The sequence below is a fragment of the Acanthaster planci genome, linkage group LG04, assembly GCF_054643075.1.
Source record: "Acanthaster planci isolate LZ-2023a linkage group LG04, COTS_SCS, whole genome shotgun sequence".
NCBI classification, from domain to species: domain Eukaryota; kingdom Metazoa; phylum Echinodermata; class Asteroidea; order Valvatida; family Acanthasteridae; genus Acanthaster; species Acanthaster planci.
The window spans coordinates 20,315,300-20,333,114 of NC_141780.1; the positions used below are offsets into that span (position 1 = coordinate 20,315,300).

The 17,815-nt window shown below is 44.2% G+C and overlaps 1 protein-coding gene across 1 annotated transcript; it reads right to left on the reverse strand.

The window, feature by feature from the left end:
* Window positions 1-2,029: 2,029 nt before the first annotated feature.
* Window positions 2,030-10,847, reverse strand: LOC110986925 (creatine kinase, flagellar-like). Its single transcript, XM_022249252.2, is given in 4 exon segments — window positions 2,030-3,525; window positions 3,527-6,302; window positions 6,739-6,775; window positions 10,490-10,847. Coding segments are annotated over 4 exon segments (3,423 nt in total). The 5' UTR covers window positions 10,548-10,847; the 3' UTR covers window positions 2,030-2,973.
* Between the last annotated feature and the right edge of the window lie 6,968 nt (window positions 10,848-17,815).

Genomic DNA, 17,815 nt, shown 5'->3' on the forward strand with positions numbered 1-17,815 from the left:
TGGACCAACACTTTAATCTCTGTTGTTTTGAGTTGTGTGCCTCTGAACATAATAATTTGTCTGGTTCTTCTTAGAACTTTGCATAATATACCTCATTCACGTGGAGCCATTTCAATCTTGTTCCCTGAATCTGTTTGGTAAATTGCAACCGTGGATTAAGATGGTACCTGACTTCTTTATAATCGCCTTGCGTTTCAAGCCTCCATTTTTACTGGCCAATTTGGAATAATTAGCCTAATCGAAGTAGACAGGTACGCATTTGTCAGGAAATTTCATTTTACGACTTCCAGTTCTACCCTCAACTCTACAAAATATGAAGACTTCACTTCCCTTTCAATTTCAACATGGCCGACCACGAATAAAGTCTATTACGATTGAGCTTTATTTTCATGATCATGTTAGCACAACCTTTCTAACTTTATGCATGCATGGAGTAGGAAAAGCTACATATACCTCAATGGTTCATGTCCACCATGTAATTTTATAATACGATGGGGATGTCGGGTGCTATCCCTAGTATCTGCAACTCCAGCTGGACCCAGCCATAAAATGCTATTAATTATCTGGCCCAAGCAGATTCGAAACGGTGTGATTGCAACATTTGAAAAGAGGAAATAGCAGTGCAAAAGGGAGCGTCTTTTTAGAGCACAAATACATGATGCAATCTAATCAAGTGCGTCACGTGCAATTCGCACTGAACGCGCTGCCATTCATCGTTTCGCCCACTGCTTGCCCACGCTTTTTTTAAATCAGGGTAATACGCACAGGACTGGTGGCGTACGAGCTGTCTTAAATCCATACGGTCACTACCATAGACTTATATACGCATAATTTTAGGTCCGCACAGCCAGTTAATAACGAACAAAGATATGACTATGGCATAGTTACGTAGAACACATTAGGAAGTTATCACCTCATAAGGCCCCCCAGCCCCTCATAAATAGTGTACAACCTCACAGCGATAGTCTTGGCAATCAGCATAAAACATCTGCTAAACAGTTTAGATGAAAATCAGCCAATTGGAGTGTCAGTCGGTCGCAAATATACCGAGTTACTTTATCATCAGAAATAACATCAGAACAGACACCAAAATCAAGGGAACAAAATCAGAATTCGAGAGTTGGCTGAAGTTTTTGGAAACTAATTAAAACAAAACGGAAATACTTATCAGTTTGAAGCCATGCCCCTTTATGGGGGATTTTTCTAATGGTCAGATCGGACAAACACGTTTCTATTCCCTACAAAGTGTTTTTAAAATAGGGAATAATTATAAGCACTAAATTTCTAGCTGCTAAAAAGTCATGAAACCCTCATCAAGTTGAAACGAAACAATGTTGGACTGGATGTGCCGCAGTTTTCAATTTATCAGTGCGCAAATAAAATTAATCAAGTGTATTCGAGAAAAGCAATGGAGGTCCGTGACAAAAGCAAATAAGGGTAATAAAGCTATGGATACTAGCTTAGCCTATACTATGCCGGAACGACTGTTGGTTGATTATGGTCCTTGGACTCACTTTTCACACAGGCTTCCTTTGCATATGGGTATCTTTACTGCAAGATATAACCAGTTGGTATAGCCGAAGGTCCCACCATTGATGATACTAAATAATTCATGGCATGTGATGGTGATCCGGTACCGCTAGTAAGATAACCGGGATTTATTCTAATGCTGTATAATATTTATCCATCTAATGCTGTGTGGTTTAGAACTTCAGGGGAAATTATTATAAATGGTGTACTTTAATTAATAGGGGTATAAATTCCCTTAACAACGAAGTCAGCCTTCTGCACATCAGTTTTTTGCCCAAAAAAAAAATAGAATTCTTTATTGGTGAGTATACAACAGACACAACGGGCCTAATTGTTAGCGATATGAAAGTCCATTTTGCATTCAATTTCTGTTTCTTGAATTAATTTTTAAAAATCTGCGGTTAATGTAAACATTCGATACTCATTAGTAATTCAAAGACCCCAAAACCTAATAACGCGACTCTTTCAACTTCACATACTGAAATAAAGGCATCCAATATTCACAAACAAGTGAGAGTTCAATAGAAATAAATCTTTCGAAAAGAACCAAATTTGGATGTAGACTTTGCAAATTTTAGTTAATTTTCAAAGCGTAGACCTATCCAGAACAAAACGCGCAATCAGTAGGCGTGCTACTTTTCAATATGTAAATCCCTGTCGTTGGTTTGGCATAAGCCTGTCGTTCAAATGTGACGCATTGGATTGTATTTTTGCAGCTTTCGGTCCTGAAACTGTCATTAACCTTATTGGCTGAGAACAGTATTTAAACAATCATAAAGCAAAAGTGTTATGGAAAACGAGCTGTGGATATATTATAGCTATTGTAAAGAATGACAAACTTAAAGATGATCAGAAGTTCTTCATGCAAATGTTATCATAAATTTGTTCTATTCATGCATGTGGGAATGGCTAACGCTACGTTCTTATCGGCTTGAATTGTCAATTTTTGACAAAACCGAATTGTCTTTTTTGACAATATCGAATTCTAAAACATATTGTTTGCTGTTTACTTTGCGAAATATACGCTTAATTTCACGAATGAGCCGGTGAATCCTGTTTTATTTACTGTGTGTCTTCCCTGAAGTTTTTTGCACTCGTGAGCTCATTGTGGACTCATCCTTGTGGTTATTTCAGTATTTCAAAGAATAACAGTTGCATTTTTTTCCATGACGTGTTGGACTGTCCTGTTTGAAGATGGGAGGAATTTAACAAGTGTATTTCACACGCTCTTTGTCTGGTGGTTTGAATAAGCTTCTTTGGCACCTTTGAAATTTTGTCACTTTATCTTGTTGTCTGAAACTAATTTTGAACATGTTTTGAATGTCTTACGAAGGATGTTTCTTCAAAATCAAAATTCCCTGGAAAACAAAACTACACAAAATTAACGAAAAGAACGAACAAAACAAAACAGAGGAAAGGTATGTTGAAGGGGACGGTTGCAAATTAAACTCCCTTTGGAAAGAGACCGTCGATCTCCTCGCCAGCCATGAGTGCCTTCTCCATCTTGACCAGCAGACCCACACCATCGACGACCATCTGTACCAGCTGAACCTCAGACACACCGATGCGATCGGCGTTGGAGATGTCGAAGGTGCCATCGGTGGATGCCGTGTCCACGCCGCCCGTGCCCCGCTTTTGCAACCGCAGCTTCTCCAGGAGTGCGTCGAACTTCTCGTGCCTGCTGAGCAGGGGGATCTTGACGTGCACGCCGGCGCGCAGACCAGTGCCGAGGTTGGACGGGCAGGTCAGCACGAACCCAAGGTGGTCGTTCCACATGAACTCGTGGCCTTTGCTCTTGATGGCTGCCTCCACCTTCTGCAGCCCCTCACAGAAGCGCTCGAAGACTCTCTTGATGTTACCCCCCTTTTCCATGGAGATGACGCGGGTGTGGTCCTCTTCGTTGATCCAGACCAAGAAGGTCTTTTCATTGTTGTGCCAGATACCTCTAGCCTGAGGCCAGTCGCGAGCCATATTGGCAGCCCACAGGAGCGGCGAAAACCGGTTTGTCGAAGAGGAAGTGGTCTGCGATGAGCTTATCTTGGGTCTCTTCCGTCATGCCGGTCAGGGGGTAGTACGTGCCCTTCAGCGGCCCGTCGAGTACATCCAGGGCATCAACGCAGATTTTCTCCACCATGGCTCGCTCGGCCCGGGTGCAATGAGGTGGGAGGGAGATGCCGCGGATGCAGCGCCCTGTGCGAACCCGGCTAGACAGCACGAACGCCGGGTCCAGGTCGTCGCCGCCCTTCAGCTTGGTAGCGTCCAGGTCGGTTGGGTGCTTGGCAGTCTTTGGGTAGCCACCGTGACGGGCGTCGATGACCGGATCGAAGAGGTCCGCGAAGAGCTCGTAGCATTCCTCGTCGCCGGCAACCATACCGACTGTCATGATGAAGGGATGGCCGGGGTTGTCCACACCAGTCTGGATGCAGTCATCGAGGGTAAAGCCAGACTTTGTCTTCAGCTGGCTCAGCTTGTCATAGATAGCGGGCGTCAGGCACTTGGCCATCCAGTTGTTGTGCTTAGAAAGATCTGGGTAGTTGCTGCTCATAACTTTGGTCGGTGGTCGAGGCTTACAGGCGGCAGGAAGCAGATCATCGATTGATATACCCTTCTCGAGAGCCTTCTCCATCTTTATCAATAGCTCAACGCCGTCAACCACACACTGCACCTGCTCCACCTCAGAGGTCCCCAGACGATCCAAGTTGGAAATGTCAAAGATGCCGTCAGTCGAAGCTGTGTCTACACCGCCAGTCCCCCTCTTCTGCAGACGCATAGCCTTGAGAATCTTATCAAATCGCGGGTCCTGACTGACTAGGGGGAGCTTGACGTGCACCCCACCGCGGAGGCCGGTGCCCAGGTTGGAGGGGCAGGTCAAGATGTAGCCCAGATGCTCATTCCACATGAACTCTTTGCCAGCAGCTTTTATCAGGGCCTCCACCTTCTGCAGCCCCTCACAAAATCGGGTGAAGACTTTCTTCATGTTGCCACCCTTATCCATGGAAATCACGCGGGTGTGGTCCTCCTCGTTCACCCAAACCAGGAAGTTCTTTTCCTCGTTATGCCAGATCCCCCGAGCCTGGGGCCAATCGCGATCCATCTTGGCAGCGGTGAGCAGCGGTGACACAGGCTTGTCGAAGAGGAAGTGATCCGCGATGAGTTGCTCCTGAGTCTCCTCTGACATACCTTCCAGGGGATAGTAGGTGCCTTTCAGGGGGCCCTCCAAGCCAGCCAGGGCATCCACGACGATCTTCTCGATGGCGGCCCGTTCCTCTTTCGTGCAGTGTGGTGGGAGGGCGTAGCCGCGGATGCTGCGGCCGGTACGTACCCGGGATGAGAGGACGTATTTGGGGTCCAGGTTGTCGCCCCCTCGGAGATCATTAGAGTTAAGATTGGTGAGGTGCTTGGCATCTTTGTCGTAGCCTCCGTGTCGAGCGCTGATTACCGGGTCCATCAACTCAGCAAAGACATCGTAACATTCTTCGTCCCCGGCAACAACGCCGACGGTCATAATATGGGGATGACCTGGGTTCTGAATGCCTGTATTGATGCAGTCCAGCAGCGTATACCCGCTGGGTGTCTGCTTGTCCTTCAGATTCTTCCATATGCGTGGGGTCAGGCAGTGGGCCATGTGATTGTTATGCTTGCTGAGGTCCGGGTACTCGGCTAGGTCGGGATCTGTCTTGCTGTCCGGCATGAGATCATCGATGCTCTCACCCCCTTCCAGGGCTTTCTCCATCGCTACCAAGGTGTTCACACCGTCTACCACCATTTGCACCTGTCGAACTTCCGAAGTGCCCAGCCGGTCCAGATTGGAGATGTCAAAGGTGCCGTCGGTGGATGCCGTGTCCACACCACCGGTGCCCCGTTTCTGTAGACGGAGTTTGGACAGGATCTCATCGAACTTTTCGTGCTTGCTGAGGAGCGGAATCTTCAAGTGGACCCCGGCCCGGACGCCGGTGCCCAGGTTGGACGGACAGGTCAGAACAAAGCCCAGGTGCTCGTTCCACATGTACTCGTAGTTCTTGCTCTTCAACGACGCCTCAATTTTGCCCAGGCCCTCGCAGAAGCGGGAGAACACTGCTCGCATGTTGCCCCCCTTTTCCATGGAGATGACACGGACGTGGTCCTCCTCGTTGATCCAGACCAGGAAGTTCTTTAGGTCGTTGTGCCAGATGCCGCGGGCGTCTGGCCAGTCGCGGGCCATCCGCGCGGCGGTCAGGAGCGGGGAGACCGGCTTGTCGAAGAGGAAATGGTCTTCGATGAGTTGCTCTTGCTCTTTCTCCGTCATCTTGTCCAGTGGGTAGTACGTGCCCTTCAGCGGGCCACCCAGACTGGCCAGAGCGTCCACCATGATCTTCTCCACGTCTCGCCGTTCAGCACGGGTGCACAGCGGGGGCAAGGCGTAACCGCGGATGCTCCGGCCGGTTCGCACGCGGCTGGACACCACGTACTTCGGGTCCAGCTCGCCGCCGACGAGGTGCTCTGGGTGGAGGTCGGTGACGTGCTTCTCCGTGGGCGAGTAACCGCCGTGCCGGTCGCTGATGACGGGGTCGAAGAAAGGGGCGAAGGTTTCGTAGCACTCCTCATCGCCGGCGACCATGCCCACGGTCATGATGAATGGGTGGCCCGGATTGTCCACACCCGTCTGGATGCATCGGTCCAGGTCGCAGCCGAACGACGTGCGGAGGTCGAACAGTTGCTTGTAGATATCTGGAGTCAGACACTTGGCCATGTGGTTGTTGTGCTGGCTCAGGTCTGGGTAGTTCTCAGAAGCCCTGCAGCAATATTAGTACAGATTGCTTTTCTTTCAGAAATCTCAATTTGGAATTTCAGGCTTTTCATGGTGAAAGACAGGAACAGGTGGAAAGGCTTGCGGTAGCACCGTGCGAAGGAATGTATCTCTTATGAGTATATGTGGTTCTGAAAAGAACCGGGAGTATACTCAAACGCTTCGGACTGCGTGCTCAGTCCGTCGTCAGACTCAACACACCGTCGTCAGGAGAGTGCTCAGTCCGTCTCCTGACGCCGGACTGAGCACGCAGTCCGAAACGTTTGAGTATACTCCCGGTTCTTTTCAGAACCACACATACCCATAAGAGATAAATCTCAATTTGCTGAGCACTTTTCATAACTACGAACGATACAAATCTACCGAGAAATACATGTAAACTGATTTTAGAAAACTAGTTACAGGTATCTAATTAAACTTACGTCTGAACGAACACGGGAACCTCATTTCTACCTGCACCTGATGAAAAAAAAAAGAATATGTATGGTCATTATAAACAAATATGAGAGCAAGAAAAAAAAACAAAGATAAAATATGTGAGTCACGGGAAATAAAACATTCGGGAAATTATTCTTCAAAGCTATTTTTTTAGAATGGAAAGATTTTAATCTTGCCTGTTCAAAGAAAAAGGACAAAATAACCCATCTATTTCCTGTTGATTTTGAAATATCTTTCTGTTTGGTACATTAATAAGAGTTTATTTTATTTGTTTTTATCGAGTTTACAGCATTGGACTGCTGAGCACATTTTGCAAATTGGGACTAATATTAAAACCATTTATGAAGCGCCTTTTAATAAGAACAATGGACTGGCATTTCTTTTTCATGCCTGGAAAATCCCGGGGGGTTGGAACCCGCTTCGGTATACATCTGGTATTACATCGTCATGCACTGAGCAGTGCTGTTGCCTTAACTGTTTCTGCTTCATGCACATTCAACATCTGTGTGCTGAATAACAAATTCCCACAAAGGTCATAAAATACCATCGGGTCGAGAGGTAATAGTAATAATGCACTACTGAAACTGGAAACTTTAATTTTCACTTCGGTTTCATAGCTCCAAATGTCACGAGACGTTCTGTTTTATTTTGGGAAATTTTGCTATGCGGTTAATCCTGTCTGCAAATTATATACATTACTAAAGAAAGAGAGAGAGGGGAAACTATTTTTCGCGGGCAAAAACGCGCGGACAATATTTCCCTATCCACTCCGAGCGGCACCAAGAGTAGGAGTGATTTTCATGACAACGGCAAGGACAGTATTGACAGCGCCAGCTTCAGACTTTGAAATCAAACTGGTTGTTCATTATGTGTGCATTCAGTTACAACATGCAGCCTATTTTGTGCTTACTGTCCGATTGCGTTGACGCATAATGCATCATTTTGGTTCCAACAATAATTGATTAGGACATTCATGTTGCAATTCGTTCTATAGACAGAGCAACGAAAGCCCTTTTGGCGGAAACTGCTCCCGAACGAAAATACAATGCATGCACTGTGTCCGCGCAGCTACCATCAAAATGAACACTGCCCACCAAAATGGCTTCTTTCAACCGATGAGGGGGTACCTTTACTCAAGGCGGATGCTATTATATCAGCGGGGCATTCGCATTTTCACCCCCCCCCAAAAAAAAATTCTACGCGCACACAGTGGCAGATACTCTTAAATGGTCAGCGAAATGGTCAAGGCCGCATCCATGCTTTGAGCGATTTGCTCCAGTTTATTCAAGTCCTTGCAGCGCTTCATTAGAAGTTACAAATAATGAATGACGTTATGTTTTCAGGTAGAAACGAGTCAAAAATCTCAAATCCACCATCCACCTGAGTGTCACGCGGTGTCCGCATTTGAAGCATGTTGTCCAGTTACGTCCTTTACAAAATCATTTGACCTGAGAGGACTTGACATACACAAACATTGTTTAGATGTACGAGATGTTACGAAGCGAATTAGCTGTTACAATTAAAGTGGACGATGCAGGACTTGTTCACAGAACCTTATGGCTGAATGCATTTTCGAACGGCAAAAATTGTTCATTTGCATAACTCTTCCTGAGAATGTCTAAAAAATGTATTTAATCAGTTAAAGTTAATTTAGAACAAGACCATCGTACGTTGAGCATCTTGCTTCGTGATGTAGCCTTCATCAGCTTTTTTTTTTTAATTTATTTTTTTAACAAGGCTTTTTACACGCCAACCGATCTCCTGTTAGGCCAACAAAATACGAGTGGCGTATAGAAATGAAAAGCAGATCCCTTATAGGAGATGTCACAAGCCGTGTTTCAACGTGCTCGCTTTGACATTGTGAAAGCGCATGTCATCCATATTTCTATCCTTGATATCAGCTTCCCAGAATTCAATTTTACGGACGCACTGACAGGCGACAACAACGACATAATGAGTAATGATGGTGATAATGATTTCGTTACGATGAAATTAATACATGTATAGCTCTTTGGGGCCATTTTGCTACGTGCCGATTAACAGTGCGGTTCGTGTGAAACGTTGCAATGTTCATTGCTTTATAAACACCTGCTATTAATATGTGGAATATTTTCATCAGTATCTCAACAAAAGGTTGAAAGACCCTGACTTAGTTGTTCTCGTGTAGCGAGACCCATGAGGCAGTGAAGGCGCTTCCCCGTGTGAGATCAGAGTCCTCAACCAGTGGTCACTCGATCACCATTCGGCTGTTGACCAGCTGAAGCACCCCCCCCGCCAGAAGTGCCACCAGCTCATAAGTGCAACAAAGGTTGAACGTATTCTAATTATTTGTCAGAAGTTTGGTTTCACGAGACCATTTTTTAACGAGATTTACATGTTGGTCAGCACAGCCTTGGCAGTATAATACCTGTCCTCAGTTAACTAGAGATGGACGTCTCGCTGGCTAAGGTCAGGGTGACTAATTCTCGGCCATACGCGGTGCTTGAATTCACAGGGACAAATGCCGGTTTGAACGCAAGCCATCTGGAACAATTTGAAACTCTTTGTGAAGATGGGGTGACTATAGTTGGCCGTAAATTCTTTTAAGAGGGAGAGTACTCCACACAAAGTTCAATTAATCCTTTGTGTAAGGTCGAGTTGAGCGGGTCAAGCAGTTCCGAAACAATACTGAACCATGCTAACTGTCTCTGACGGGACCTGAAACCGCTTCCCAAATCCAAGCAACGCATTCGAGGAAAGTATAAGTGCAACCAATTTCACCGGATCTGAAGTTGAATTCAGTGGTGTAAATCTGTGCCTGAAATGGGGGGGGGGTGTGAGAGTATTGTTTAGAAAAAGATACCATGGGCGTGGACATGGTGGATTTTCATAAACGCACTGTATCACATTGTCTAGCAAAGCAAAATGCTAACCTAGAAATATCATACTCAATACTCTTTCTTCATGTAACAGGGTGCTAATGATAGGAACACCAGAATATACTAGGTCTATAGTGTACCAATCCGGGTATAGGGCAGCGCGAAAATCCGTGATTGCCAGTGGCAACTGGTGAAAACAACGGTAATTAACAACGCGCACGGGTAACAATCAAAGAAAGCACTCGCGCGTTGTTATCATTGTTTTCACCGGCAATCACGTATGCTCGCGCAGCCGAATACAGTTGATTGATTTTGTAATGACTTAAAGTTGTAGAATACTCATTTGGGGGGAACACTCTCTTTTAGGACATCTCCCCATTTCAATTTTTAATTGTTAAAAGGTGTGCATCGGTCCACAACGTACATTTGTATCTTCGGGAAATCTTCCTTTAACACAACCGAACGATTGAGTCGGTTTACCAATGTTGGTAAATAATTCAATATATAATATTTTTGTTCTATATAATTATATAAAGGATTGCCCCTTTCCGAGTACCACTTGGGAAATCACGTGCTTAGAACAAAAATTCGGACCAGTGCTCATTAGCACGTCATATTAAAAGACTTACACTAGAGCTATATTTATCTCTGTACTTTATACAGTACAGTCTACATGCATTCCTACCTGTAGATCCTTCACCGTACTGATAATTTCAAGTGTGACTCCGAGTGTTTAAACCTTTAGTATAATATATTTCGTATATAGGACTTTCATTTGTATCAGAAAAGGTAATTTTCGAGATGAAAATTCTCTTTAGGATAAATATTTTGTTTCATTTTGTATACGTGCTACAGTACAGTCTACATTCATTCCTACCTGTTGATCCCCCACCGTCACGGCCCTTAGTTACCACGCATCCCATGGTAGCGCTCATTTAGACAGACTTGGTTGGCGAAAGAATTCCTCCCCAAATGGCGTTGGGTAACGACTCCCGTTGATTTTAACGCCCAAAGACGATTTCGGTGACCTCTGAAAAATTGTTTTCTGTACCGTTTGGAGGACCAATGCAACCGAGGAAATGCGCACAGACGTGATAACCCGGGTAGCTACTTGAGAGCGAACTAGTTTCTTGTTGCTCTGCTGGCAAAACATCGAATTCCACCTCAACAGCGCAGTGCGCGCGAATCAGAACTGTTTTATTTTGGTTCGATTTCAGTGCCGATGACGGTGGAAATACGGCGCACAGCGCCCAACACACAAACTTCCACGCAGAAGCTCAGAGAACTTCTTTGACGTCACTCACTGTTTCATTGTGACGTATATGCATGGTGAGTGTAGGGCATAAACGCATAGATCGTTAATCTCGCGCGTATAACCGTGATTTTGAAAAAAAAAACCAAGGCCGGGGGGGGGGAGCGAAGGGTGTTGTGCGATAAGCGCCCCCTATGTTTAAACTCTTCTTGTTCAGCATTGTGCGGCGATGGCGTGCACATCCTTTGTTTCTTAGTTACAAGAAGATGGACCACGATGAGTCTCCGAAAACACGAACAGCTGGAAATGTTTCTGTTGATAATTTCAAGTGTGAATCCGAGTGTTTAAACCCTTAATATAATATATTTCTTATATAGGACTTTCATTTGTATCAGAAAAGGTAATTTTCGAGATGGAAATTGTCTTTAGGATAAATATTTTGTTTCATTTTGTACAACTGCTATTCCTTTGACCATGCCATGTCGTGCTCGGGTTTCTGTGGCGCGGCGTCGGTGGGTTGTGAGTGCTCCAAGTCCACGCCGCGCTCAGCTTTCAGGGTTGAACGTATATAAAGAATTGTTGACTATACGCGTACCAAACATAATTGACAAAATTTGAATTATAATGGTGTGGAAAAACGGTCATGTTGAAGGGTTAAAGGATATTCTTTAAACGACTGCAGTCAGAAGGTTAGGCCTTAACACATGCATTTCAGGGGGGAAATGAATGTTAAAGGTAGGAGTTTTACAAAATAAATAGATTTTATACATGGATTTTAGCAGTGTTCATTTGAGGAGATCCCGGCCCAGTGTGTGCATTATAAGTGTGTTCGCGCGCAGGATTCACAGCAGGATCGAGAGCCAAAATTGGAATCCTTTTCAAGAATCTCCATGAAACAAATGGCTGGTGAACAGATTGAAAATAAAACGAGTCCTCCAATAATCCTTGTACTTGTAGATAACGGAAACGCACAGAGCTATCTACGAAAACACAGGTCTATGAGGGTGACAAGACTGGTTCCCGCCTGGGAGCTGTACGAAGTCATGACAGAACCAGGAACCATTAAGAGAGCAGTACGAAACGTGAGATGTCAAAACCATTCCTCTGCCCGTCTTTCTCCGCGCTTTGAGCGGGAGCAGCCTTGACCCTTCTCGTTGTCAACAAAAAAAAATAATAATAATAAAATAAATAAATCATCGGTCGGCCCAGCGGACTGGGAACAAGTCTAAGCCAGTTGACCATTGAATCAGTGGCAGAAAAAAAAGATTGTAGAGAAAAAATATTGACCAATGAATAAAAAGGTTAACAGTACGGACCCAAACTATACCTTTACAACAGACTTAACAATCCGAAGATTAATCGATCAGCACTTGTTGTGTGTCATGTTAAGCGTGGCGTACGCCTATTAGAGACCTGGCAACCTGCAAATACGGTGACACTGTACCTCCCTGCCCGCACAAAACGAGTATAGAAAGAATCTATTTGGCGAAAACAAACGATACATGTCAGCTTGCAATAAATGCATGCATAAATTATATGCAAGCACGGAGTAAACAATATATCGTTGGGTCGACGAGTGTCAAAAAGTCGAAACAAACAGAAGCCCACAACCTCACATGGGGCTGTGGGTTTTCATCACTCTCAACTTTGGAAACAACGAAGAAAAAAAAATAATTATGATTAAAAAGAGGCATGGCAAGAGCAGATGGCGTCATCCTACGTAGGAGGACTACGAAAACCGCTGTAATATTTCACTATACCCGACAAATCCAAATTGCCAAGACAATACAGCGGCTCTGCGAAGAGACGAAAGTAGTTAAAAAAAACTTGGCTTGAAAGAAGTTTTAAGAATCACAGAAAATCTCTCAAAACACTCATTTTTAAGCTTCATGGCGACAGGTAAAAAAAGGACGGCTCTTGAGAAAAGGTTACATCGAAGCGATGACAGTGTACACCACGTCAGAACCGTTTAGAGAAGCCGACTTTCGAGAGATTAGAAGGTTTTAGAAACTTTAGAAACTGGTAGCTGTTGCTCCTAGTGTTGTTTAGCTTTGGCAAGTTGTTCCGCAGCCAAGTCGTGTCTGTTTTTCTATGCATCGATTCGTTTTTGTGAAATACAGACAAAAACAGAACCATTTATGACAATTTGCACGAAACGGTCGGACTACATTGTGAGCTACCGGTAGGCAGACATGATCGTCAGGCGAAACATGGTATATACGTCGATCCTGAAAGATTATATATAACGGTTTGCCCGTACCCAACGTATATTAACGATCCTGAAAGAGAAAAACGTGTCTAAACTCCGACAGAGTGCAGTCGACAGTGGCTCGATCGGGGTGACGCATCGGAGACATCGGAGGTACCAATTTCCAAAGTCCCGGAGCTTTGATTGTGCACGTGCTTTTTGTGATAGATGCGGAATTGACGATAGAAGACGCTAACTTCGAGAGCGAGGTGTATAAGTGGTGTTGACCCTTTGGTGTAGAAAACTTGAGAGAGGTCAAGACCTGTGATCTTACTGGGCAATTTAGAAGTCAAGACTGCGCTTTTGAGGCAGAAGCACGGGACCTTTGACAAAGTGGTTTATTAAAGTAAAGACGAGACCAATATGAACATTAGCGAGAACGAGTAGCAACAGCCTGACTCTGCTTTAGTCGTCGGAAAAACATAACACCAAACGGGTGTTGGGATTGTTGGAGACCGAGTACAGAATTGTTTGAAACAGTTTAGCCATCATCTGTCCGAGGCTTGTCCGACGAACGCGTTTTTTTGCAATTTAGGCACATCAGAACACTTTACGTTAAACACAGTTTAACGCGTTTCGCGTTAAAACGCGAAACGCGCTTAATGGCATAGGGACATCAAGTATCGGACAAGGGCGTGTAGCAAGGTCGAGTTCAGCGGTCACTATGACTATTCGTGTTGGTTATTGAAGCAACGATACAACTATTCATTTGATGAGTTTATACCTCACAACAGAAGTTGAGCCGGCGAAAATTTCCCTTATACAGGAAGCTTATACGGTGTCCTTTCAAAATTTGACCCGGCGAGCAACTGTCCCCCAACAACAAAAAGGAATCCCTTGCTTGATTGAACGCAAACTGACCATGCCTCCGTAACATCTTGGCACCGTTGGTCACGGTTTTATTTACTACCATTGATCCAACTATCTATTTTTGTTTACCCGCTTGAGATGCGTTCCCTACCGATTATTACTGTTATTCGTTGAAAGCGAGAGGGGTCAAGGCTGCAGGTGCTCAAAGCGGGGAGGAGTGGAAGGGAGAGGGGAGGGGTGATCTTAAAACCTCGCGATTCCCCTACTAGAGTACTTCTCATTGAAGATTCTTTTGGAGGGGAAAGGCAGGGAAGTCTAACTCACTGTTGTTTCAGAGCTGTTTGGCTCCGTTGAACAACAGATAACATCAGACGAGGATATGTATGGGTGTGATCAGCCAAAGATTGCACACACAAAAACCCAGATATTTTTCTGTTCAATGGCATCGAGGTATCCACGGGCTGCGTTTGGGAGTAACACGCAGCTAGCTACGGGAAGTAACTTCATTAACTGCCAGCCACTGGCTTCCATACTAGGCTCATGTGCAGTGTTCAATCGCTGATCCCCGTCGCCATCTTGCAGTGCCAAGTTTTGAAGAGGTTCTAACGTCAGTAACACATACAGGGCCAAAACGCAACAGCCAAGCAAGCAGTCCAGTTTCTTGGAAAAAGTCTGTCTCGTTAACTGGGAAAAAAGCCTTGTTTTTGTCCCACTAGAATAAGTATAAGCAATTCCCTTTTGAAGTTTAATAACCATATGCTTCTCCGTTTAAAAGCTTTTAGGCCTATTCCGTTAGTCTGCGCCTCGGTAATGAATTAGCCTAAGTATATTAAATTCCCATAACCTTGGTATTGTGAATAATTTAATATTTTATACTAAGGGTACAAAGGGTCGGTATTAAACGATCAGTTATAAATCTCAAACTATTTGGTTTGTCCATTTTCTTTTTCAAACTCCCTGTGGCCATACGCGTAAAGACTGGAAATTGACGCCCATGTGGCACGTACTGTTTGAGTTGGCACAGTCGCCAAAAGCTACAGTGCGACTTGGGGACGCCAGATTTATAAATGCTCCTATACTGACAAGTGAGGATTGTGAACGTTCAACCAGTACATTGGAAAGGGACAAGCTTTCATGGGAGTCTAATATTCACGGGATACCGGAGAAGGCTCTCGCCAAATAGGCGTGGATCTGAAGTATTTATGGTTTATTGATTATTATCACATACAATGTACATATGTCTACCAGAGTACCTAAGTGTGACGTCATTTTAAAGCAGGAAGTGCAGGGCAAACGAATGTAGTATTCGCGCCATTATGTGTGCAAGAGGCATTAGGGAGATACCAGCGCGTGAACCTAGTTGTGCGCATGACGTGGTCCCGAGAGCCTTCGGTAATCTATAGGCAGCAATTGAATATTTATGAGGATGCACGATACGACAAAATACGATTTGCGCCAAAGAGATAAAAGCAGTGCGTTTTGAAAGACTTACAAAATAAAAAAAAACAACCAACAAAAACAAAGACAATGATTAGTGTCCACAAATGAGAAGCAGGGTCAGGAGAAAACTCTACAAGGCCATTGCTTACTGTCAATGTTACAGTCATGTCGTCTTTACCGAGCATGCAACAAATCCAAGCAATTTTCCCATCGAAAAAAAAATGTACAATTTTTATTTTACTCAAGTGGTTAAGATTGCTTGCACAAAGAGACCAGCATGTAAAGCAAGAATATTTCAAGTGCAATATTACTTGACGTATCGCTACAACCTTTATTGGTTTCAAACACGACATGAAAAGATTATACCGGTTTATAAATAAAACAATGTTTACAAAAAATACCAACAGGGAAAGATGAAAAGAAATTAAGAAAAGCGTACCCCAAACGGTAGTGCTATACATGCTGGTCACAGAAAGATTCAGCATACAGGTGTGCATTAAAATCGTAGCTGTTAAAAATTTATGGTAAAAAACACAAAATTTTGGATACGTTATGCACCTCATAAAAAGCTTCTCTGGCATATTACAAGCAGAGGTATATCTCAAATGGACCGTAAGTTACTATTTTGCATAAAATCTGGGGGGGGGGAATTAATTTTAGCAAGAACGGGACAAACTTAAACATTTTCCAGTATGGGTGAAAACACAAAAAAACTTTGGGCAAAATACCAATGGCTACCCTATAAGGAGACTAACAAATGCCATATGCTGGTTAAAATTGCACACTACAGCTAAAGTCAGTCTCAAAAAAGCACTGAATTCATTTAAAATTGTGTGAACAAGTTTGAATACTTGATGTCAAAGGAGCTCTTTTCATTTATAAATTACAATAAAAATGTACCAAATAATCAGAGTACAGCATGTTTGATTTTGTTTTCATTTTTTAAAAAAGAATTGAGACCCAGTTTTTTGTACAAATTAACAAGAAATGTATAACATGTCCCCAAGGGTTCTGGTGAGCTTTCCGACCCCTGACCTCCCAGGTTTAATGTCAGGTGCCTACTGAATGCAACAGTATCTAACACAGTTGACAGGAGAAGCCTGCTGAATGCAATAAACTGCAACAAAGCTGACATGAGAACCCTGTTGAACGCAACAAACTGCAGCATAGCTGACACGAGACCCCTTTTGAATGCAACAAACTGCAGCATAGCTGACATGAGAACCCTGTTGAATGCAACAAAGCTGACATGAGAACCCTCTTGAATGCAACAAACTGCTGCATAGCTGACATGAGACCCCTGCTGAATGCAACAAACTGCAGCATAGCTGACATGAGAACCCTGTTGAATGCAACAAACTGCAGCATAGCTGACATGAGAACCCTGCTGAATGCAACACACTGCAGCATAGCTGACATGAGAACCATGTTGAATGCAACAAACTGCAGCATAGCTGACATGAGAACTCTGTTGAATGCAACAAACTGCAGCATAGCTGACATGAGAACCCTGTTGAATGCAACAAACTGCAGCATAGCTGACATGAGACCCCTGCTGAATGCAACAAACTGCAGCATAGCTGACATGAGAACCCTGTTGAATGCAACAAACTGCAGCATAGCTGACATGAGAACCCTGCTGAATGCAACACACTGCAGCATAGCTGACATGAGAACCATGTTGAATGCAACAAACTGCAGCATAGCTGACATGAGAACTCTGTTGAATGCAACAAACTGCAGCATAGCTGACATGAGAACCCTGTTGAATGCAACAAACTGCAGCATAGCTGACATGAGAACCCTCTTGAATGCAACAAACTGCAGCATAGCTGACATGAGAACCCTGTTGAATGCAACAAACTGCAGCATAGCTGACATGAGAACCCTCTTGAATGCAACAAACTGCAGCATAGCTGACATGAGAACCCTGTTGAATCCAACAAACTGCAGCATAGCTGACATGAGACCCCTGTTGAATGCAACAAACTGCAGCATAGCTGACATGAGAACCCTGTTGAATGCAACAAACTGCAGCATAGCTGACATGAGAACTCTGTTGAATGCAACAAACTGCAGCATAGCTGACATGAGACCCCTGTTGAATGCAACAAACTGCAGCATAGCTGACATGAGAACCCTGTTGAATGCAACAAACTGCAGCATAGCTGACATGAGAACCCTCTTGAATGCAACAAACTGCAGCATAGCTGACATGAGAACCCTGTTGAATGCAACAAACTGCAGCATAGCTGACATGAGAACCCTCTTGAATGCAACAAACTGCAGCATAGCTGACATGAGAACCCTGTTGAATGCAACAAACTGCAGCATAGCTGACATGAGAACCCTCTTGAATGCAACAAACTGCAGCATAGCTGACATGAGAACCCTCTTGAATGCAACAAACTGCAGCATAGCTGACATGAGAACTCTGTTGAATGCAACAAACT